The 25663-nt window shown below is 35.9% G+C and overlaps 1 protein-coding gene across 1 annotated transcript in view; it reads right to left on the minus strand.

The window, feature by feature from the left end:
- The window catches only part of LOC148949021 (uncharacterized), a 127181-nt gene that overhangs the window by 41692 nt on the left and 59826 nt on the right, over positions 1–25663 (minus strand). Inside the window, exons 7-13 of the mRNA XM_089095089.1 lie at positions 23264–23418; positions 22533–22722; positions 20577–20774; positions 13944–14091; positions 7340–7502; positions 1295–2687; positions 902–1250 (exon numbers count right to left, since the gene is read on the minus strand). Coding sequence (XP_088951215.1) covers positions 902–1250; positions 1295–2687; positions 7340–7502; positions 13944–14091; positions 20577–20774; positions 22533–22722; positions 23264–23418 — 2596 coding nt within the window. The remainder of the gene's footprint in view (positions 1–901; positions 1251–1294; positions 2688–7339; positions 7503–13943; positions 14092–20576; positions 20775–22532; positions 22723–23263; positions 23419–25663) is intronic.

Below are 25663 nucleotides of genomic sequence, written 5' to 3' on the forward strand. Positions count from 1 at the left end.
TGCTGTAACAAGTACTCCAAATTTTTACTTAAGTAACAAGTACCAAGTACTATCAATTTTTTTACTTAAGTATCAAGTATCAAGTAATCCACCAAAAATTGTACTTAAGTAGTTCAAGTAATAAGTAGTCTGAAATAGTACTTAGAGTAGTACTTCAAGTACTACTTCAAGTAATCAAATTATATGATGTTAAAATTACTATTGAGCTAAAAAAAAAGGGAATTCTTCCATGGGAGGCTCTTTCCAGCACAACAATCACACACTTACGCCACTGACACTCAGGTTAACTTAATGGTTTCATTTCTTATATTAAAGAACGAGTACAAAAACAGAATCAAATTGAAAAGGTGTGTTTTTTCCAACTCTACTTTTCCAGCATTATCAACATCATTAAGGTAAAAAAAAAAAGCTGGAAAGAAACGGAAATAAATATCCCGTTCTCAACGGATCTTCCAGCGATTCACTCAGTCAGAAAATCGTCTTACCACATACGGTATATATAGTCAGTCGCTCAGTGCCATTCTTCAAAGACAGTTTCGCAAAGGAGCTGATTCTGACATCTGCTTTTCAAAAGGTGACATTAAAATAGGTTGAAAAGGAAACCATCAAAACAGTAAAACGAACTCTCAAACTACGTCCATATTTTGCTGAAAAACCTTGAATTTCTCATTGGCTTTCAACAAAACGAGGCTCTCAAACCTTCCGTCCGCCAAGAGAATTACGCCTTGGACTCATTATAATGCCACCTTTCGAAACGACGCTCAACTGGGGCCGATGTAGGAAGCATACAATTATACTTCCGAAACACTGAATTGACTGCCGGGTACTCTTGTAAGATCGAGAGAGTCTTTCGGGAATCACTGAGATATCTCAGAATCTCGATCTTGACCGTATTTGCCACAGTTGGTTGCTGAGTGCTTGTTCCTGATTCGTCGTCGAAAAGTCGGCAAAAGCCTCAGGAGATCTCTCAAGAACTATGCCACTGCTTTTTTCACTAGTGGCACCCATTTTCTGCTTCATTGTTATGGCCTCCTCTGTCATCAAACCCAGCACCAGTTCCTTGTGTTCTTCTTTCCCAAACTTGTCCTTGAAAAACGGCAATGACCACGTAGCAAGATGGTAGTCCGAATGAACCTTTGGAGATCCACTGAGAAACGGAAATCTTTTTCCAAGTCCTTCGAGCAGTGTCAAGTTAAGACCCTTGTGAGTTTGACACTTTGGTGCAACTTCACCAACTTCCTTTCCAAGCACTTGATAGTTGGGAGAACAGTCCCGAAATAGGCTTTCTCCTCACCCTGAAGCATATCTAGGGCGATTGCTATGGGCTCAAGGACTGAGACGTACTCAGCAAGAAATTCAAGCTCACTTGTTTTGAATCTTGGTTTTTTCAAGACATCACACACTGCTGAGAGCTTTCCAGCCATGTGACACTCAAGAATTCTTTTCAGTGCATCGTATTCAGAATTCCATCTTGTTGCGTTGGGTCTTATCAGCTTTTTTTCGAAGACCTCTTTCAATAGGTCATTGTTTTTTGAGCTGTGGCTTAGGGAATTCCATAAGCCCTGACACTTGCTCTTGACACTCTGCAGATTTCTTTTGTAACTCACGTCTGTATTTGAAGCATACTTGGCATCTGTGGTGGCCAAAAGGTTCAGGGTATGACTAGAGCAGCGAAAGTGTGGAGGTAAGTACATACCTATATTACCTAATGAGTCCGATCTGCCATCATTCCCTTCGGGCTCAGAAATATCGCTATCGTCATCATTTGTGTTAACAATACGGTCGGGAAGATCAGAATAACTATCAGAGGTCCCTCTAACCCCTGCTTCTAGTTCATCTTGGTCTTGTGCACCACTTCTGGGATTGACACTAGAACCCAATTCTGGTTCCCCGACATCAGTCACATTCACCCTGTCAAAGATCTTACCAACGTCAACAACATCTAATTCTTCGGATTCGGAATCCATGCTTTCTTCATCAGGTGTGTCACTCTCACTGGTTGCAAACTCAGAGCTGGATTCTTGCTCCTTTGATTTTCCTAACTCCTTAAAAGCTTTGACGAAGTTTGAAGCATTGTCTGTTACAATTGCCCGAATTTTGCTCAGATTCTTGTCAAGACCATATTCACGGAATATTGCAAACAGCAAGTCTGAAATTCTGTCGAAGGTATGCGCTCCAGCAAACCTTCTAACTGCAAGCACCATAGGCACAAATTTGTTTTGACTATCTAACACATGAGCTGTTACTCCCATAAAGCTCTTATTATTAGAAGACCAGATATCACACGTCATAGTGACATAGTCTACTTTTTCAAAGAGTTGAATCATTTCTTTCTTTACAACTAACAGAGACTCATCAATTTTACTGGCCAGAGTTTTCCTTGACATTATTGGTCCGATACTTGGGTTTATCCCCAGAATCATTTGCTTAAATGCATGACTTTCATACACTGTAGAGAGTGGGCGCATGTCAGACACTATGTAATTCATAATCAACTCATCAGCCCTTTTTTTCGTACATTTCTTTTTTTCAAAGAAAGAAAAAGGTGTATCCTCTTGCTCAGGCTCGGGGATGCTTTCATCGGTTGCGTCATCAGCAGAATCAATGGTCTGCTCATTTCCATCTCGCCTCCTTTTTTTCCTAGTGTTCACTTTGGAGAATTCAACATAGGTTGAAGGATGAGCCGTCTGAAAGCAGACATAATGTTTAGTTTTGCTATATGAATCAAATCCAAAGGCTCATTGCTTTTCCACAGGATCCACTGAACATTGAAACTGCAGTATAACAAGTATAACCAAATATGAATGAACCATCACTTTCTGAAGGTTTGATGGTTTGGTTTTGTCAGTCAGGAACTCAACTACTTTGAGACCATCACCTGATAGAGGGAAGTTCACCTAATGTGAGGATATGTCCCTTGTCACCTGCTTGTCAGTGAATGCCCAAAATGAAATGATTCCCAGGTCCCAGGTACAGCCATATACCTCTCAGGAGGAGATCTTCACATTCTCCTCCTGAGTGGAAGGTTCCTTTACTTGGGAATAATCTCATTTCAGACATTTACTAACTAGAGACATATCCTCTCATTAGGTGAACTTGCTTGTATCCGGCAATAGTCTCAAAATACGAGTTCCTGACTGGGTTTGGTGGATCCTTCACAATAACAACAAACCTTCACATTACTGCAGATTCAACGATTACAATGATCACCATAGAAAACCTTTTTGCAGCTTAAACTTGGACCATCCTCTGCAAAAAAGCAATGAACCCTCATGTTTCTGCAGCATCGTTGAAACATCAACATCAACCGAAAATTTGTCCAGAAATAAACTGAGTTGTTAGCAATATAGAAACATAGTAATATAACAACTAGCCTATCATCAAACTTGTAAATAGCTTATGGACATATCCAGGCATTAGTTGAGCTGCAGTTAAACTGGAAGCAGGTTAACTGAAAATACAATAAGGTATGTAGCCTGGGATATCTGGCCTATGTAACAAATAGCCTAGGTCTAAGGATTTCCTATTAATACATTAAATTTAATGGGAAAAATTAACATTCCTGCTATACTAGCTTCTCAATCTCAACAAAATGCCTAGAACCCAGAAAATAAAGGTTAGACTATACAACAATATGTAATTGTGATAAAAAAAAATATAGTTGTTGGTTTAGTATATAAATCACCTAAAAATCACCATTGGTTTAGTATATAAAATATCATAAAATGAAATTTTTATTAGGGAGATGGAGAATTTAATGGAAAATTTGAATAGTGAACCTAAATATAAAGTGCAAATGGGAGATTTCAATACTGACTTCCTTAAAAGTTCAGATTGTCCAGATTTTCTCAATTTAGTAATTTCTTCTTTTCTATATCCACTGATAACTATCCTTACATGAGTTACTGGGAAATCTGCAACACTAATTGACAATATATTTGTGGATGAAAATCTAATTGACTGTTTGAATGCTGGTGTATTAATTATGGATGGATCAGTAGATCACAAGCAGGCAAGCCTATTAAGCTTAGGCTATACAAGCCCAATGGACATTGTGGCTTGATGCAATGCTTCCAATTACTTGATTTTACTTCAAGTCAGGAAATGGAAAATGGGGCTAGGTCAGGAAAATGAAATTTTTAGTAGACTAAAGATAGGCTTTGTAAGGATAGACTAGTCTAGGCCTAGTAATATCAAAACATATTTTTAGCTCTAATATTTATTAAAGGGGAGAAATCAGATAAAGAAAAAAAGGAAATATACCATTAGATTTTCTATTTCCTTGTCTATTCCCCCACAAAGCCAGATACACCTTTAGGCTTAACAAAACAGTTTGATTTTTCTTTAAACTAGCTTTATTTGGTAATACACATCAGCTGCTGATGAAGAACTGGGTATATTATCCAAGCACCCCTGGTGTTTGGATAATCACTAACTTTGGACAAGCAACCGAGCATAATTTGATTCAAATAGAGCCTATATTTCCAAGCAAGCTCTTAGTCTTGCATATGTATAGATTTAGATTACCTTGTTGGGATTAGCTCAATTTGATCTCAGAAACTTTTTTATACTGAAAATTAAGCTTAAAGAAAAGTTAGCAAACCCTAGTAGCCTATTTTTTCTTTACAGCACATGTCTGGGATTGAATCTATTTATGTTTGAGTGGTTTTGTATCCTACAAGGCCTATAGGATCATGTGTTTAAGATTGGGCAGTATTTTCTAGAATTAGCCTAGGCTATGCTTAAACTAAATTGTGTATTTGTCATTAGACTCTACTATTAACTATCAATGCATTCAAAACATTCAGCAATCCATATGGCTAAAATATTCAGCCTAATCAAATAGCCTAGGCTAGCCTACTTGTTCAAGAAAATTTGATACTTCCTTTGAGTTCTGCAAATTAGCAAGTTCTGCAAGTTCTGCAAGTTCTGCAGTTCTGCAAATGGAAAACACACACAAAAACAAAAATTATATATGCATTCTACATTCTATAACCATTATTCCAATCCCAATCAGCCTCATACACAACAATCTCAATACACAACTTAGCCTCAAGATTAACACAGAGAAGCCAAGGCTCATAGCAATCCATTAGTTTTCGTAAATGTAAAGCTGCTGGTTGCTGGTTCCGAGACCCTTTTGAATGACACCTAGCCTACCACAACTAATTTCGGCCCATTCTGGTTCGTTGAACATTCTTCTCCTGAGGTGAAGTTAATCAAGCTAGGTGTGGGGTAAATTGTGCATTAATTTCATAATGCTGGATTAACAGTAAGCTTAGCCTACAGGAAATCCAGGCTACACAACTCTAGCCTAGGTTTGTTCAATCCAATCTGAACGATATCCGAATAGACCAAAACAACAAACAGATTAAAATTGCGTATGATGTGTAGGTTGTGTTGTAAGGAAACTACTGGGCTATCTGTATGGTGATACCTGTCAAAGTTTAAGAGAGAAAAAAAGTACAAACAGACATAAAAAGGACAAGGAGACTTACACGCAAGTGTTTGTGGAAATTTGAAGGTGCATGCAGGTGTCCTTTGAGAACCCTGTTGGGACAGTTCTTGCACCATGCACTAAGTGCGCCATCTTTTTCGATTTGTCCTTTTACAGCAAAATATTTGCCTTGAAGAATAAACGGTAATTGTTGTTTGCCTGCGTCAGCCATTTTTTTTTGTGACACCTTGTTTCTTCTTCTTCTGAAATGCGCTCGACGGAAACGGCAAACCACAGCAAGTACGAAACGAAACACAGACGCAGCACAACCACAAAATTAAAAAATTGCAAAAAAAAAAAAAAAAAAAAAATGGAACGGGTGCTCGGACTGTTTTTTTAAAAGTACTGGACTTTTATTTGCAACTTGAAGTAAAAAGTAGCTGCAATTTTTTACTTAAGTACAAGTAATAAGTACTCTGTGGAATTTGTACTTAAGTACAAGTACAAGTACTTGAAAATTTTACTTAAGTAGTACTTGAAGTAAAAGTACTTCAAGTAAGTTACAGCACTGTCTAAAAGCGGCTAATGCTTCAAACGTCAAGAATAATGAAACAAAGCGGACGTATCGACAAAAATACCAGACGCAGATTCCATGTGTGTTTCCTTGAAAATCCTTGGATATCCTTCAAGGGATATCCTTGGAAGTAGGTGGGTAGAAGGCTTTATGTCATCTCTTGAAAACCAAAAATACAGAAAGGCTCAAGATTCTATGGTGTTCAGAAAAATATGGCAGCTCTTTGGGACTTTTTTTTCAATCTTTAGCCCTTGTAGAAATTTTGACTCTTTCTCCCATGGGAATGTTTTTATGAGTGCCACTGTGCTTAAGTATTTTCTATTGTAATTTAAATGATATTTTTATGCAACTAGGGACCATTTGTTGATTATAAAACTGACAAAGTGATAGTAAACAAGTTTTATTAGCCAGAATGATGACAAAGAAGACAGGCATTTGACCAAAATTTATTTTTAATTTAATACTCGTAATTCAACCCATGTAATATTTTGAACTACAAGTTTATACGGGTGTTTGCTGACTTATTTTATAATTACGTTTAAGACCTGTCAGTATTCTACAAATATATTCTACAACAAGGAGAGTCGAAAGAAGGGCAGGAAATGTTTTAGTTCCTCCCTAGCCGCCATTAAAGACAAAAAATATAGCAAAATGTAAAAAATACACCCAGAAAAAATGTAACACTTTTCTGAAAGAAAAACGCTTTTATACCTCTTAGATTTGAACTACTTCCTCTTTCCTCAACTAAAGTCTTACTGAGACTGTTTTCTATTTAATTTTCTTTATTATTATTTCATAGCTCTTGTGTCTTTACAGTAAGAGGTAGGGAATAACTCTCCCTATTCTGTCATCAATTATTATTTCATTGAATTCTTTTCCAAGGAGTTCTTACCAGACAGAGGGCCACATATTTCGAGGAGGTGAGACTGCAGGAAAATTAGTTTTAAGAACTAGTTTTGAAGATAATTTTCCTTTGAAGCATTACTTACCGGTACCTTAAGCCAAGGAACTGTTAGTAACCAACACGCTGCTAAGTCTGTTCGTATATCTTCTAACTAATTACAACCCACCTTCTACCCTCTTTGTGGTATTAACTTCTTTACTTTCGATAACTAATAACTATAATAATGTACTACCTGTACTTACAAAAAGAGGGGCTTATCTCTCTGAAAGGACACAGAAGGAACACCCCTTTTCATTTTAAAGCTGTTATTTATTTTGAGCAAAAGAAAACATAAGACTGTCAGATACTAAAGTCAAAATCCGATAAAATTCTCCTTACAGGCAACAAGACGTTTGTATTGCTTCTAATTTAAAAAAAGGTATACCGTTGATGCAAAATGTGAGTCCATGTTCTGGGCTGGCATTTTCATCATTCCTCTCAATATCACATCAAAAGCGCCAGGGAGCAAGAGTATTCCTGGTTTATTGAATGTCTTCTTCATTGGCAAAATTCCACCAAAAATTGTATGAAAATCATCCATCCAAAGTCTGTAAGTTAAGGGTCTTGTTTAGCACTGCCTTAAAGTACCAACAACATTGAAAACGAAATCTGATTGTTTGAATTGGTCAAGTGGAAACATTTACAGTCATAAATATATTTTAAAAAAATCGGAAAAATCGAGAATTTTATTTTTAATAAAAAAAACCTCAACAATTATTGGTATAGCTTTGTAGTAGCAAGTGCTCAATAAAAAAAAGAAGAAAAAAATAAAAACAAAAGTGGGTGAAAAATTGGCGAAAAATAAGCTAAAATGATGTGGCGCCAAATAGTGAAGAAGGCGTAGCTTTCTCTTTCAAGGTAATAGTCTATCTTTGGTAATATACATGTTCTTAATGCTATAATTTTCCAAACCAACTAGTTTTGCTTATACATTTTCACGGCTCAACGTGGCAACACTGACATAAATCTTATGCTGCAAAAAATACTTCATAATTTCCAAACAACCAAAAAAAGTCTTAGAAACTCGCAGTTTTCATATTTGAACAGACTTAAGATGGTTCCAGGAGGGCAAAAAATGGTTTATTGTGGATTATTTGGTTCTTTCAATTGAGGTTCTTCATGTTAAATATTCAATGCTATAAAATTAAAGTTTAGAAGTGTTCGGGGCATAAATATTTAGTGGTAATTTAATAGGTATTATGTAACATTTTTGGAAAACACATATTGAAACTGCATTCCCTTAAACAAAGCAAGCTGTATTAGTTAGTGTGAACCCTTTTTTGATATTTTACTTGGTTTGTGAAATATTTTAAAGTTCCTTTTTGATCCAAAATACAATATTTCCTCTTTACTCGCAGAAATGAGTAGAAATCGCAACTTTTGATATCAATTGTTTTGCCTTATTCTAGACGCCTAAAAAATTCTTCTTTCACAGCCAATTACTTAATAATCACAGTAAAAAAAACAACTATTTTTCACTTTCCTTTATCTCCTGCAAAACTTACGCTGTAAAAAATGCCATCTTTAGAAATACCACACAGATGCCACTTCGAGTCAATATCCTCTTTGCTTACTCGCAAAGGTAACGGTGCTCTTTACCTTTCACATGAAAATTATTTTCCCCTATGCTAGACGCATAAGAAATTTTCTTTTATAGCCAATTATTTATCACTTTGTCACTATCGTCACTTTAGAAAATACCATCTTTAGAAATACCACAACCAATGCCACTTCGAGTCCATATCCTCTTTGCTTACTCGCAAAGGTAATGGTGCTCTTTACCTTTCATATGAAAAATTACTTTCCCCTATGCTAGACGCCTAAAAAATCTTTCTTTTGCAGCCAATTACTTAATAATCTTTCAGTTTTTCACTTTTTTTTATCTCCTGCAAAAATTACGCTGTATAAATACGAGAGGTCAGAATGAAAGTAGACCAAGACTGGAAAAGTAATGCCCAACTATTCAAGATGCACAATATTTAAAATTTTCTAAGACTAGTAAACAACTGTAACTCGCAGTTCTCACATACTGCATTTTGCGGAAAACTGCAGTGATTTTGCAGATTATAGACGATTTTTTTTCAAATATTGCACAAAAGCGCAAATCTGCACCGCGGTTAAATTTTCCAGTTCATGCAAGAAATTGTGCTTAGAATTCAAATGAATTGTTCAAAATATATTATTAATTGTCCACTTATTTCTCATTTGGAATTTGACCTACGAATATCTATATGAGTTTTAAACCGGATTAAATTTAGAAAAAATTACAGTGGATTGCAGGGACCGTCAGAATCGAAATAAGTGAAATAATAAATTGATATTTATGGACTATTTTACCATTGGATATTCTTACTCATCCATATAAGGTGCTGTATCATCGTACTGTCTTCTTAACTTGATTTAACAATCTTAATATAATTCAATTTTACTAATAAGCGAGCAGAAGAGGGGAGTTTCTTGTCGCAAGGGCCGTTGTACCTGCCGGGAGTGTGGCTCCTGTAAACTGCGGGGATCAGGTAGCAAGAAACTACGCTTCCTTCGCTTACTGGTATCTGGTTCTTATGATATGCGTATCCATGCGCTGTACAGGGAATAATGAATAATGGACTTGTATTTTCGCCGGTTTTGAACTTTCTGCAATTTAACCATGCTAATGGAGTAAATGAAAACGAAATACTGAAGTTTGGAAAGGAGTTTTTTCTAGACTTGCCGAGTGTAATCGAAGCTAAGAAACTCCTCTATGATGCGGCCGTACCTGGGACTGAGCTTCCGAGAAGACTGGGTCCGAAGGCTAAAGCCATCTGAAAGATATGTTAAGCATATTCGTGAAATGTGGCGATGAAGATATAGCTACCGACGTCTGTAGTTCGTTCTCCAACTGACGTACCTGTCATCCCTGCTTTTGTTTATTCGAGTTTGAACACAAAGTTGAATAGAATGGAACACATCCTAAAGACTGTTTCAATTAAGTTCAATTCATATGATAAACACTTTCCACCATTGCCTGCCCGTGCGACGCCGCCAACTGACTCTCACGCCACTGTTGTTGTCTCTAAAGTGCCGCAAAACACTAAATCATAGGATAAAATGCTAAGAAGTGCTCGATAAAGTAAGCTGTCATGATGCAGTTAACAAGCTGAGTTCGCGAGGTGACAAATGGCTGATTAATGTTGAAAAATCTGCTGCTGAAGAATTTGAAGACTCAATTTCAGTAATTTTAGCAGAATTCGCATCCAAAGTGATCACTAAGCGGTTTTTTGGGATAGTCAGAGGAATATCGAAGCACTTAGACCACTCATTCTTTCAAGAATATCCAGGTGTGGTGGAAGCTATGCGTCTCGGTGACACTGGACGGTTAAGCTTGAGTTTTGTGACTCCATGTCAAAAACCAAGGCTATTCAAAATGGTGTTAAACTTGGTTATGAATACTTATCTGTGGAATATCTGGCGGCACCTCGGTGCTGTCTCCAATGCCGTTCGCCGAAACATAGAGCTTCTAATTGCACAAGTTTCGTTGCGAAGGGTGCACGCTGCACGGGCCCTCATATTTCCACCAAGGATTCTCCCTGTCAGCTTAATGTAAATTGTGCCAATTGTAGTGAAAATCATGCCTCCTTTAGTCTTAGATGCAAAGTTCTGAGAGATATCATTAAACAGTTCGTGGTAACGAACTGTATAGTAAGAGCAACTAATCTCAATAGTAACCGAAACTCTAAAAAACAGAATTTTGATACCAATACCAAAAGAATCGAATTTTTATGCTGATTTTAAATATTTAAGTTTCATCAAGTTTGGTCTTACCCATAAAAATGTACGAGCTCGGAAGTTACACCATCAGATTCTGCGTATAAAAGAACCTTACTGTAGAGGTTTCAAGCTCCTGTCTACAAAAATGTGGAATTCTGTATTTTTTTCAGAAGAAAGATCACGGATGCGTATTTCATTCAAACGGAAATTAAAAGCTCTAGTGCCTTTTTTAATTAAAAAACAAAATTTAAAAATAGAATCACTTTGTACAAAAAACTGCATTCTTGATGTCTTTTCATACTGCGGTCTTTTCAAAGATATTTGGTTTTTGAAGCAAGTCCGATTTCTAACACCGATTGTCTACTAATAAACCTTATATGATGTAATACGTTACGTAACGTAATATCTAACACCGATTGTCTACTAATAACCATGTTTGACGTAATGAGTGACGTGACGTAAAAATTGAAAAATTAAACTTTAATTTTATTTTAGTTTTCAGTCCAGAATCGCTAAAGTTGCTATGTAAACTGCAAAAATATTTGTGGTACCTAAGCAATAATTTTAATCCTTTAATTAAAACTAGAAACATACCTGAAAATTTAAAAATTAGTTTTATTTTTTGTTATCAAACAGTTCATGGTAACGAACTGTATAGTGAGAGCCACTTGTCTCAATCGTAACCGAAACTCTAAAATTGAATTTTTATTTTAATTTAAAATATATAGGTTTCGTAAAGTTTAGGCTGACCTATCAAAAGTAACAAGGCTAAGAAAATTCGCCTTAATTTCGAAAAAAGGGAAAACCCCCCCTAAAAGTCAGAATCTTATTGAAAATCATACCGTCAGATTCTGCGTATAAAAAAAAACCTTACTATAGATGTTTCAAGCTTTTATCTGCAAAAATCTGGAATTTTGTATTTTTTGCCAGAAGAAAGATCACGGATGCGTGCTTATTTGTTTTTTGTTTTTTTTCTTTTTCCCACGGTCGATCATATCGACCCCTTGGTCCTAGAAGTTCGCGAGAGGGCTCATTCGAACCAAAATTAAAAGTTCTATTGCCTTTTTTAATAAATAAAAAAAAAGAATCACTTTATACAAAAAAGCTGTATTTTTGATGTCTTTTCATAGTGCAGTCTTTTCAAAGATATTTGGTTTTTGAAGCAAGTTCGATGTCTAACACCGATTGTCTATTAATATTACATGAGAAGAGATTAAATTGCGCAAAGAGCAAAATTTTGATAAGTGCATAAATATGTGTATATATTTTAACAAGAGATTACAACAGTTCAAAAATCTTAAAAAGAAAACCAAAAGTTTGAAACTTAATAGAAATCATTGGTAGAAAAACATCATTACCGAATATATTTTCTTATAAGTATATTTTCTTATAAGACTTATTAAACTAGACTTGGGAGCAGCACTACAGTTACTATCCTTAATAAAAAGATGTGGCCCAGCACATCTGGCAAATTTCGAGATAATGCTGGTGCAAGCATTTTGAAAGTGCTCGCATGACCGGCATTTGAAGGAGCATTTAGTTATTTCCTTAAATTCGTGAATTCGAAATTCATATCCAACTTTAATTCCTTCTTTGAAATAAGCAGACTGAGTGAAGGAGTCTTCAAATTCAAGCTTGACTGACATAGTCTGGCCCAGTCGATTTGAACTTAATATACCTTGCAGTCTATTAATAACTGAAAGGTCGACATCAACTGGGAAAACTCTGAGAATCCCAAAAAAGCGCTTGGATCGTACTTTAACTGTTGCTCAGGTAATAAAGTTCTGAACTGATGTAATGTACAAAAATCTTCAGTTGCAGATTTATCGATATTGACATACCATCTGTCTTTAACAGGTTTCACACTACAAACTAATTCATGCCCAGCTATTTGATCGAGAACAGATTTGCGTTTAATCGGATCAGACAGATCTGAAGGCACTTTAGAGACAATAACTGTCGTATGAGTGTCAATTGCTGGGGTAGGTTTGGGAAGTTGAGGAAAATTCAACTGATAATTGTCAAGTTTCCCTGAAATTTCAACAACCACTTGATGTAGCTCATCAAATTTAGAGAGTAAAGAAGTATAAGCATTTGTAGGTAGACATGGCACCTCTGTATTTCGCTTTATCACAAACATAGGTACAAAAGTATCGCTACTGTCAAGAGATCTTAACATAGAAATAATGTCACTAAAATGATTAGAAAGTGCATTGTTCCCCTTACGTACTGGGCAATCCGATTCAGGTGCACTTATTTGCCACAGTAAACTTTTAGCTTTTTTGACTATATTCACGTCAAAAAACTCCATACCATGTCTTTTGATAATATCCTCCTCAATTCTGCTTAGCAAATTGCTTTGAATAAAATTCAGAAGTGGAGAATATACAAGTTCAGGCGTTTCGTCAGAGCTTTTCATGGCTATCGCAATCACCACACAAATTAAAAAGTCAATGAGACAAATTAATAAGATAAAGTTTATTCTTCATGAAATACACAAATACAATATTACTGAATGAGGTTTCTAGCTTTATTGTAAAACCTTAAAAAAGTAATTTTAACGGTGAAGGAAAGGTTGACATCAATGTGGGCATTGATTTGCCCAGATTGGTATAAGTTTATCCCAGACTAGCTGAATCAGTTTCCAAATTAACAATGTAAATTTTAAAACAGATTGATTGCTAGAGGATAGAGCAATGGCAAGATTTTTCAGCTTCCGATACAGCTTTTATAAGGACAAAATCCGAAAAATATACAAATAATAATAAAAATTTAAGAGCACATTTTCTTGGATACTTGCCCCTATTTCAGACCCCTGAATTATTCAAATCTCCTAGAATCATTATTTCCTGAGAACTTTGTCATACTTTTTGAAATGTTCAGCCTAGATGTATTAGCTTGTAGATCTTTTAGAAAATGTATCTCTTTAGTCGTGCTGACTAGTATAGATTTAGTATAGACTTAGTATAGACTTATAGATTTAGTATAGACGTGCTGACTAGTATAGATTTTAGTCATATTCTAGTATGACTAGTATAGAAAACTTAAAGATTTAAAATCATTCTTTGGCGATATCACATCGGCTAACTAGGTCTGTACTGCAGGTTCGTATGAGACTTTTAAATCTGTAAACGTGTTTCTGGCTGGTGGATTATTTCGTCTGACTAATCATAGACACAAGCTCAATACAAAAAGTTCTTACGTGGCGAAGTCAATGGCTCAGTAGCCTGTTGGGTACTTACTCGATATTATTCGATATAAGAGAATGACCAAATCGATAAGCAGAAGTCGTAAACTCGTTTGTAACTGCAGTTTTGACATACTCATCATAGGTGTTTGAATAGCCTTCAGGTAGTGGCAGCAACCCATATTCTTGAGAAAGAGATGTCCCTACAAAACAAAAGACGGTGTAATTATAAGATCAACATGTACTTTAGTTCAATTCAGAATTTTTGGTATTACTTTCTTAATTCAATTATTATAATATATAACACCATTTGTTATTATCAAGTAAGCCTTATGACAAGCGGCGTCTATTCACGAAACCGTAAGGGTGGGTGGGGGTTGAGCAAAACGTATTTTTCAAAATTTTCGGGGGATACTGTTGTTTTTCCATTTTTTCACTGAAGATGTCCCAAAAAAAAAGACTATTAGAATTGAGATAGGGAGGGGGGGAAAATGTTGGGGGAATCCCCCCCCCCCCCCCAATAGAACCACCAGCTTAATGGAAGCTCCAACATAATGCCCCCTCAATGGAAGCACCGATGTATGTTTATAAGTTTACAATATATTGCTCTATTAACATTGTGATACACGCTACAGTATACTAGTGCCAGGAGCCCGGGTTTTACCCGAGCCCTGGAGCTTGGCAGGCTTGTATATATTTGATTCTCGCTGTCGCTTGTCTTCTAACCACAGATAATGTGACCTTCTTCTTGGTGTCTTGGTGTTACCATAGGTTCAATACAAACACCCTGGGAAAAATATGAATTTTCCCTTAAATTTGTGACCTATCTAAATCGTTTTTGAGGACAGAAGTGTCAATATGCCCGTTTTCTGAGAAAAAAACTATTTAGCCGGTTTTGAGGAAAAATAAACACGTATATGCACAATTATTGCTCCTTTAACTAACAAAAAAGGTATATAATATTAACAAAATGGTTTTGTTGGGAGTGTTCAATACTTCCTTCCACACAGTATTATATGTTCGTCGTTCATTTTCAGGTGGTAGCAGAATCTTTTAGCTACGTTGTCTTATAACTCGAGAAAATGGCACGTACAACATGCCGTGATTAAAAATAGGTATACGGAGACCGATGCCAACAAATTCAAAAATTAGCCCTTGTGATTTAAGTATAGTCATGGCAAATGCCGTTCGAAGTAGAAATTGATGTCGTTGTACGGTACATCCAAATTGACTTTTACTGGAGTTGAGCGTAACTCAAGAAATGTGAACTTCTTTTCCAGGTTTTTCCACAGTAATCATATTTGCCTTCATTACCTTATTGCTTAATTCAGTAACAACCATGCGTGTTCCATGACGCATACCCTCTGAAATATCTCTTACACATACCCTCTGAATACTCTTTTTTTCGGGGAAATAGAGGGCTCCGCCGTGAATACATATAACGTTAAAGGATCCCAATAACTTGTCCACTTGCGTAGTTTACACCATATTTTTTTTTCAGCTTTATACTGTTTTTTTTGCCATAGTTTATCCCGTCAATAATTGCGACGGCATTGCTCCTTCTCGATTCCGTTTGTCTTCTAACCAAAGATATTTTTGTGTTTCATTTTCGTTTTTGATTTGCTGTGATTGTCATTGTCGTTAGTCCTCCAACGCATATTTCTTTGTTCTTCGTTTTCGTTCATCATCTTGTCAGACATTTTTTTTAATTCCCTTTGCTTTAGCTACTTGGATCGGTCTTGTCATGTTTTATAACCCAGATTGTTCCTTTTCATCAATTATGAATAAACATTTTTCTGTCATCCTCTTGGTTTTGTTACGTTTAATGATTCAGATGATTGGGAAAAAAATTTTCCTTGCTCAAACGAATTATCATTTTCAACAATTGTAAATTTGGGTTTTTTTTAGTCAACCTCTAGACATCTTTGGGTATCCTTCTGAGAAGTAAGATTGAAGTTCGAGTCGCTTTGTAGTAAGAGTATGATCCTATTCCCTTCAAGTTATGCTTATTCTAGTTTAATTATTTGAAGCTAACGTGCCAGACTAATAAACTATTCGAACATCAAGTGTTTTAAGGATTTTTTTTGCAATTGTTATTTAGAATGGGTTTTATTTTCGGTCTTCAGACAAAATGAGTTTATTTTTTGTCTTCATTGAATAAAATTCTTATGGAGAATATTATCAAGAAAAGAGATCCATAGCCGTGAGACATCATTTACATGAAAAATGTATTCATTTTGTCCCATTATTATTGTCTACTTCTTACTGAAGTCCTGTGCGTCTTCTTGGAACATATTGAGATCACTCCTTTTGACATGGTAATAACCATTACTCGATACGACAATATTTTTTGTTCTTTTCAGGATAGCTGTACAATTGTGCTGACGGTTGAGGTTTTTAATCAACCACTTCCGTAGTCTTTCTCGGAGCCGTCATCCATCTATACAATCTTCTAGTGCTGTTTTTAGGAAACGAAAGAAATCTGTCGTTTGACCAGTTCAAGGCCAACACACTTTTGCTGACTGTTTTATTAACCGTTTGCATGTCTCCTTCTTTGTCCTATACTCGGTCTGAATTATTTCTTTGATACGGCTAAGGAACTTGACTAAATGTGGCACATCTAGAATGTGAGGAAAACGTGCTCGTTTTCTGTTTGCAGCGTTTAAATCTCGAATCCATTTAAAGCGATCGGTACATTCAGACGGTTGGAGAGAAGGAGTTATAGCTGGTTTGAGAGGCAGTAACACTTCCAGACATCCGTTTTTTTTTTTATTGGTTGTGATTATCTGCAAACTGAAACGTTTCCTAACTCGGGTGAGGGACTTCACCTGTTTTGGAGCTTTGTAGCTGTTAGAGAAATAAAATCAAGGTCATCACTGTGTTCAAGCCTTACAACATGGACAGCCCAAATTTTGAGTTCGTATTAAGCTGGTATAAGCGACAGTACGACATATGGGAAAAAATTGAAGACGTGTGGAGACAGAGTACAGCCTTGCAACATGCCAAATGAGGTTAAAATTTCCTCCGACAGACCATCCATAGTGTTTGTTCGGCTTTTGAACTAGTCGTACATATTATAAATTTTCACATCAATTTTGTTCATGAAGCCTTCGTACTGTAGGATGTGCAGTAAGTCATTCCTCCAGATTAGGTTAAAGGAATGGCGAAAGCCCATAAGAGGTTTTATAGGTCTCTATTTATCTTAGAGTCGCTTGATTTGCTGACTGGCAGCAAAGATATGGCCGATAGTTGAGCACTATTTTCAAAAACTAGCTTAAAATTAAGCCGGGACGAAGCTGAAAGGGATTTGATTCCAGTTGGCTTATATGACACATTGATAGAGTACATAAAGTATCTCTGGGCTTACATTTTTAAGGTCCGTTGTAACACCAGCTGCTCCTGGGGCACTCTAAGATAGTATCGGTATCTTACCGGAGGTGGTATAAGGTGTCTTAGATGTGGTAGTGGTAGAGGGTGGTAGAGGTGGTAGAGGGTGAATAATTTGAAAGAAGTTTAAGACGCTTGGTTCTGTTAAATTATAATTTAATAGCAATTTTTAATATTATGTCATTCAACATTACAAATATATTTCTAGTGGATTGTCATAATATTACTACATTATTATAAAATTCCAGTTTTATGTTCTCACTTCCCAAAAACAAATGTGGAAGGAGTAATCTACACGCAGGCTACTTTTTGTTTCCAACACAGAGTTTGTTATAAAACTTTCTAAGAATAGTATTATTTCAGTTCTAGTTAGTGCAATTTTCCAAAAGTGCTTAAGGCCAAGAAATATATAGAAGGTTCCGAAAGAGGAGAAAAATAAGTGACAAGGATAATGTGTTTTGAGCAATTTTCATTTCTTTCTTCAAATTTTTCCTTTAAATATATTTGAATATTTTGAAATTGACCTGATCTTAAACAAGACTAAGTAAATTAATTAAACATTAGCCAAAGCTCTTAGCTAGTAAAAAGATTCCTTTGCTGGCTTTCTGATGCTTAGCGTTCATCGAGGCATCTTGTGCATAGCTTAAATTGACAGATTGGGCCTTTACCCCACGAAATAGCCTTTGTTTCTGCTCGAATTAAATGTTTTCTCATTCAAGATCTTAGATGTATCTTTGTGATCCAAGACTATCCTAAGAGATACACTATGTTGCTTGACTTACCCCTAAAAATCTAAGACTTTTTGTATCTGACGGTGTTTTTCTGTGTTTTTACCAAATTTTGTAAGGGGGTAATCATCATAATTTTTTCGGGTAATCCTCATAAATTTTATTAATGTATTTTCTACTCTCGAAACTGAATTAGACAAAGACAATAGATTTCAACAAGTTCGTGGTTCGAGTGAACCGGCTCAATAGTAACCGAAAGTATAAAAAACACAATTTTGATACCAATAAATACATCAATAAAATTCGATTTTTATGCTGATTTCAAGAAGTTTCATCAAGTTTAGTCTTACCCATCAGAGCCTGAGAAAATTTGCCTGATTTTCAAAAAAAGGAGGAAACACACCCTAACAGTAATAGAATAATAATGAAAATTCCACCATCAGATTCAGCGTATTAGAAAATCCTACTATAGAGGTTTCAAGCTCGTATCTGAAAAAATGAGGAATTTTGTATTTTGTGCCAGAAGAAACATCACGGATGCGTGTTTTTTCTCTTCCTAGGGGTGATCGTATCGGCCCAGTGGTCCTAGAATATCGTGAGAGGGCTCATTCAACCGGAAAGTAAAAGTTCTAGTGTCCTTTTTACGGGACCAAGAAAATTGGAGGGTAAGTAGGCACCCTCCCACGCTCATTTTTTCCCAAATTCACCCGATCAAAATTTTGTTATAGCCATTTTGTTCAACACAGTCGAAAAATCTAATAACTATGTCTTTGAGGATGATTTAATCCCCAAACCTTCCCAGGGGAAGGGCTGCAAGTTGTGAACTTTGCCCATTGTTTACATATAGTATTCGTGATTGGGAAGTATGCAGACGTATTCAGGGGGGGGGAGGATTTTTTCTGGTGGTGGTGGGGGTGGGGGGGTTGGGGGTTGAAGGTTACGCGTGAGGCTTTTCCATAGAGTAATTTCTTACGGGTGAAGTGAAATTTCCATGAAGGGGGTGCCAGATTTCCCAGCATTATTCTAAAAACAATCAGATAAATAAAAAAAAAAATTTCAACTAAAAGCAAGGAGCAACGTTAAAACTTAAAACTGACAGAAAACATTGCGTATATAAGGGGGGTTTCATCTCCTCAATAGCTCGCTCTTACGCTAAAGGTTTGTTTTTTAACTTTTAAAAGTGTTTATTATTCTAATAAAACAGTCTTTGCGATTCAGGAGTTATTCTTATGTAACTGGAACAAAACTCAAACTTAGGTTATCATAAGGTTTTTATTAGTTAAAAAAGTAAAATTAATATGAATAAAAAAGTTCAGAAATTAAATAAAAATTTTTTTTTCAACTGAAAGTAAGGAGCGACATTGAAACGTAAAACGAACAGAAATTATTCCGTATATGAAAGGGCCTGTCCCCTCCTCAACGCCCCACTCTTCATGCTAATTTTTTTTATTGTTTTAAAAATTAGAGTTGTGAGAAAGAGGTAATTTTAGCGCAACGAGCGGTGCATTGAGGAGGGGGCAGACCCTTCCTATACAGAATAATTTTTGTTCGTTGTAAGCTTTAATGTCACTCCTTACTTTCAGTTAAAAAAGCTTGTTTTTTTTATTTAACTAAGGTTAAAAAACTCATGGTTGCTACATAGCATTTTGACAGAAAAAAACAATCGTACTTTTTCCGCGATAAAGAAAAAGTGGCACTTATTCAAGTGACAGAAAAGAGCTAGACTAGAGGTTGACTACTCTAGTCAACACTTTTTCCATTGAAATTTTTCTTGATGACTAAGGAATCAGTGACGTTGACACGATGGCAAAATGTTTTTGCGGTAAGCGGCATGGAACTCCTGAGGAGGTGAGGAAACACAAGATGTAATAGCTTTTAAAAGGCAAATGGTTTATCTCAATAATTCCTAACTTTTGGTGGTAAGTATTTCAGTAGACTCGCCAGTACCTCTGAACTGTTACATTTCTTACTTTGTCACATTGTGTTCAAATCTTCAGGTGTATCGTGGTTCATGCCGAACTTTTCAGTTTAATAAAAGGCCATTCGACGCCTAAAACGACTTTATAACATTAGAGGCATACAAATTTTATGAGGCTTAGATTTTGGCAATGAATATTTTAATGAAGAATAAGGATCTAAAAGATAGCATATATTAAAAAAGCATGATGGGTACAATTGGGTTTTGTGTTCACCCTCCCCCAAATATCCTGATTTTTTTTTAATTTGCCCACTGTTTAGCATTTGTATTTGTAATCTACCTTTATAGTTTTGACAAACTTGGCCCCCCCTCTCCCCTGACCTGACCCACCCAGAATAAGCTCATATGAGCGTAAATTATTGTACCCTCTCTTGAAAATAACCAACTAGATTTATTTGTAAACTCATTTTTACTAATTTAAGACATGATCTGAGAAATTGATAAGTTGCCGCATAACCCATTTTGTTCCGTTGATGTCATTGTTTTTTTTTACAATGCTAAATAATAATGTGAAAAACGATAGAGCTATAAATTTTTAGCTACGAGGAAAATGAAACAAGCATCGAAACTACTTAAGAATCAGAAAACGACATACCAAGTACAGTAGGCAAATATTCATTATAAGTTATGTGCTGGATAATGGCACCAACAATTTTCCTGGTTTCCTGATATAAGCGCTCATCATCCCAATGGGTGTTCAACATTTCCAATATTCTTGCAATTCTATTGTGTGTTCGAAGCAGTAAGGTATGGATTACTGTAAGTCCTACGTACTGATTTCCTCTACTATCACCTAAAAAAAAAACAAGCTTTAACAGTCCTGCAGTAGCTATAGCCATCAACAAAAAAGCAATTTATTTTTAATTTGGGAACTGGGTAGCCCTATGCCTTTTTTTGGTAATTTAAAGCAACTTAACTGTCTAAGGCCAGTACAGCTGCATATTACGCTCGTCCTCCATTTCAATCTTTTCAAATATTCCCTCTTTAAACCCTCTCAAGAAGTTCCGAATTCCTTTAGATCCTTTCTTACGACATCTTTTCACTCAATTTGGGGACAGCGTGCTTTTTTGTTTGAAGCAGAAGTAAAAAACAAACAAGTATATGAAACTAAGAGAGGAAATATTTGCTTGTTCTTTGTCTTAAAATTTTGCCATTGGATAACAAAATCCTCGTTTTCTCACCTTTTTTTATTTTATTTTTCATTTATTATTTTCTTTCCTCTCTTAGTTTCATAAGTCATGTATAGCCAGTGTGGTCTTAGAATGTATACAAACAAGTATAACTGGTGGTTTTTGGTTTTGAACAATCAGTCTCTTAATTTTGATGCGTAACGCTAAAATGACCCGGTTTTAATGCTTTAATGCTTTTTGTTTTAATGCTTTTTGTTACGATTTAGGAGTCAGATTTTTTTTTTGGGAGGGGGATGAAAACCGCCCCACCCCTAGATACCGCCTTGTAAAGACCTATTATTAAGAAATGATTGTGGATATTTTGTCAGTATATTTGAATCAAGTAAACAAGCAATATAAACTGGTGACATATTTTCACTCCATTTAAGGACGGCCTGCTTTTTGTGTGAAGCAAAAGTAAAAAATAAACAAGTATAACTGGTGGTTTTTGGCTTTGTACAATCAGTCTCTTAATGTTGATGCGTAACGCTAAAACAACCCGGTATTATACAAATAGACTACCATGAGGCTGTTCTATTTCAGCTCTACGTACTCTTGTTCCTCTTTTGTGAAACAGCAACTTTCATCAAAGAACAATACAGCCTTGCCATCTACCACATATACTTAAGACGTATGTGATAGGGCCACAATATAGAGACCCTTGTTCAAAAACCCAAGTTAAGATTGGCGAATAATTCCGCTTTTTATTCCACAGTTTTACTACTACAGAAACGGAGAATAGGAATGGCAATCCTATTAAGTTTTAGAGGTAATTACTTGGCAAGAAAAAAAAAAGAAAAAAAAAGACTGTCATCAACATTAACTTTTGTCAAGTAGGCCTATTGTCTACTAATATTATGTTCATCTGTTTTTTTGTTGTTTTTTTTTTCATCTTTGGTCAGATTTATTATACAGACTGGAAAACTAGCCTCCCAGCTTTTTATTATATATAATTTCAAAACAAAGATGTAGCTTAAATCTTAGTTCGGGTTGGTTAATCACAAAAGCTAAGTATGACCAGTTGCAAATTACTGTATTTTACACGAATGTCAGTGCTAAGACATGCATAATCTTTTCCACACTAGTTTCTAGATAAATGTTACAGTAGATCGCTTAGTATATTTTCCATTTTCAAAGTAACTTGTATATATTCTACAGATGTGTCGGCTTGCATTCCACGAAGGAGATTGGTCGTCTCCTTGGTACTCAAATGCTAGAAAACGCACAATAAAACGCGTGTGCACTTTTTAAACGCTTAATATCCCAGTATAGCCACTAATTATTCCAAAACAGATATGTTAATATACTTTTTTCGATGGGAAAGGGGCTAGGATCTTAAAATACAAAGACTCAGGCTATGTCAATGATTACACAAAACTTACCAGTAATAAAGCACCCTTCTTCGGGTACACCTAGGCAGCCATCCTCTTTTTTCATGACAGGAGGAAATTCTTTTCCGCCTACCAAGGTGAATTTCAGTCTTCCTCCTTCTTGCTCTCTTAGTTCATCGTTTTCATCGTAGCTTGAACCATAAACAGTTGATCCATCTAAGTAATGAGTCACCTGGTTTAGCTGAAAAACACAATGGATTTCACGAACTAAAACACTCAAGCTAATCCTTGGCCCTACTCTCTTCAGGACGAAAGACTAAAAAGCTTTCGTATTCACCATGAGGTATTTGGCAGTGGCAATTTGAAATGTAGTATGTAACATTTCAATTTATGTTTTTACTCCAAGCTATCAGTCTATAAGAGTCAACATAATAGCGTTAACTTAATAAAAAATGAAGGGTCTCCGAAGTATTATTCCTTTTTTGTTTATTTTTAACCGAACCATTTCGTATAGAAAGGGCCCTAGAAAATGGTCAGAGAGCTAAATCAATTAGAAATCGACAGCTCGAATGCCGTTTCAAGGGCCAAAAGAGTTTTACTAAAATACAACCCATTAGTGTGCTCTTTTTAGCCCCCGGGCACCCCATAAACTCCATGAAATCAGTTATAAATTTCTACATGGCCGTTTTGATAAATACAGTCAAAAGTTCAAATAAACATCCTCCAAGGACGGTATGAACCACACAGCTTCAGGGGTAAGGATCCTAAATTAAGTAACTTACCAATTGTTCATAATTTGGGTTTATGGTAAAGCCAAGATGGGCATGTTTGACTTTGGATGCCCCATTGGCTTGGACATTTCGGAGTTTATTCCCTAGGCTGACGATCCCTAGTATTTTCTTGGGACATGTGAGGGCACCAGGCGGCCTTAAATTGACTTAAAGGATAGAAAAACATATTTTTTTTCATCGGCTTAAAAACAACATCCGTTGATCCATGGCTAGGGGGATCCAAACACAGTGAAATTTTACGGCGTATGGAACCCCCAAAAAAGCCAAGACATAGGCCAGAAAGCTGTTTATGATTAACTTGAAACTCGTATCGTTAAGCCCTTAGGCCAAGGGCAAAACACAAGTCACAGGCAACAAATATTGATTCTCCCGGGAAAAGGATCTGACAAAGGCCAAAAAATAACTTTTTCGAATAGCTTGAAATTTAAATCCACAAGTCCTTGGACCCCAATTTAGAAAAATGAATTGGGAACAGTTCTGGCAGTATCGATTCGTTATGTCCGAAAATTAAGCCGTCCGTTTAGACATTTCTGTTCGTTTTAGGTTTTATTTTCCCATTTATACTAATTTATGTTTTTTATTAGGTTAGAATTATTTTTCTGCCTTTATTTCTGCCGTTTTAAGTTTTAAATGTTACCTAATTTTTCTTTCAAGACTACTTTTGGAAATAATTTATTTTTTAATTTATGCATCTAAGAGTAATTAGTTAAATCATATTTCTAGTAACTCGATTGTCTATCAAGCTAATTCTTGTTTTTAGTCTTAGAAATAAGTTGTAACGTATATGCTGGACTTCAAATTACGTTATGCGGCATTTTTATTGTTTAGAGCTTCAGCCCTTTCCTTTAAACTGAAGAAGCTCTATTTGATTGGTTTTCTTCCGGCTTGTTTTGTTTTTAAGTATAAATTTATTTTCTTTCCCCGTAAATTCGCTTTATTTTCTTTCCCCGTATATTCGCTTTTATCGTTAATAGAAATCATTGGCAACGTTTGAAAAAAAGTACTGCAAAGCTTGCCTTAGTAACCTTGTGATTGTCAAACAGTTTGTGGTAACGAACTGTAAGTAAATAGCAATTTTATGCTGATTTCAAATATATAAGTTTCATCAAGTTTAGTTTTACCCATCAAAAGTTTAGAATATTCGCCTTATTTTCGAAAGAGGAGAAAAACACCCCCTAAAAGTCATAGAATATTAAAGAAAATCATACGATCAGATTCAGCGTATAAGAGAACCCTACTGTAGAGGTTTCAAGCTCTTGTGACTTTGCTCATCGTTTACATAGTATTTGTTACTGGGAAGTATACGGCCATTTTTGCTTTTTTTGGGGGGGGTTGTGCTCGGGATGGATTTCTAAGAGGAAAATCTTCCTTGGGGAAGGAAATATCTGGGGAGGGAATATTCTATGGGAAATGTTACCCTGGGGGGTTTTGACACAATTACAATTCAAAATTCTTTTTAATTATCTTACATTCTCTTTGCCAAATTGTTTATATTGCGATGTTCCGGGGGAATTATCCAGGGTTTTTTTTCCGCGCGTTTTGTTTTCTGGGAAATAAATTCCACGGAAGGGGGCATTTCTGCAGTGATTAGAGATTAAAGTCTTACTCCAATGAAAGAATGCTAAGGAGAATCTTTTCAGGGTGAATCGTCCACAAGCAATTTTGCAGAGAGAAAGGGAGGATTCTCAGCGAGGAAGGAACTTTCTCGAGGCAATTTGACGGGGGGAGGTGCATTTTACGATGGGTGAAATTTCCGGAGAAGTTTTCCGTGTAGGGGTATATTTCATAGAGGGGAAGCCAGAATTACCGGCATTATTTGAAAAACGGACAGAAATTATGCCATATATGAAGGGTTGCCCCCCCCCTCAATACCTTGCTCCTTACGCTTAAGTTTGACTGTTTACTACAATTGATACACAGGGGCGGTTTAAGTAGAATAGAAAGCTTTTTCAAAAGTGCTAACAACTTTAGCGTAAAGAGCAAGGCATTGAGGAGGGGAAGACCCCTCATATCCAGAATAAATCTGCCGAAATTAATATCCAAATTGTGTTTTAATTTTTCTTTCATGGTGAGTCAAAATCAAACCTGCATTAGTTGAAAAACGTTCAGAAATTAAATATAAAAAAAAACAAGTTTTTTAACTGAAAGTAAGGAACGACATTAGTAGTAACCGTACAATTACTTGAGAACCTACACGCAAACCTACGCCTAAGGCATAGATATGTGTGTAGGTTCTCAAGTAATTGTACAGTTACCAGGGTCATTTGCAAAGAGGTATCATTTCTATAGAAGGAGGTTTTTTTTTTCTGGTAGTTAATTCTACAGGTCATTACACTCTTTGCCAAGAGGAACGAGTATAACTTGATTGGTGATTAGGATTTGAATATTTTT

This window comes from Artemia sp. Qi Xiang Cuo, chromosome 9 (genome assembly GCF_049724085.1).
Source record: "Artemia sp. Qi Xiang Cuo chromosome 9, ASM4972408v1, whole genome shotgun sequence".
NCBI classification, from domain to species: Eukaryota; Metazoa; Arthropoda; class Branchiopoda; order Anostraca; family Artemiidae; genus Artemia; species Artemia sp. Qi Xiang Cuo.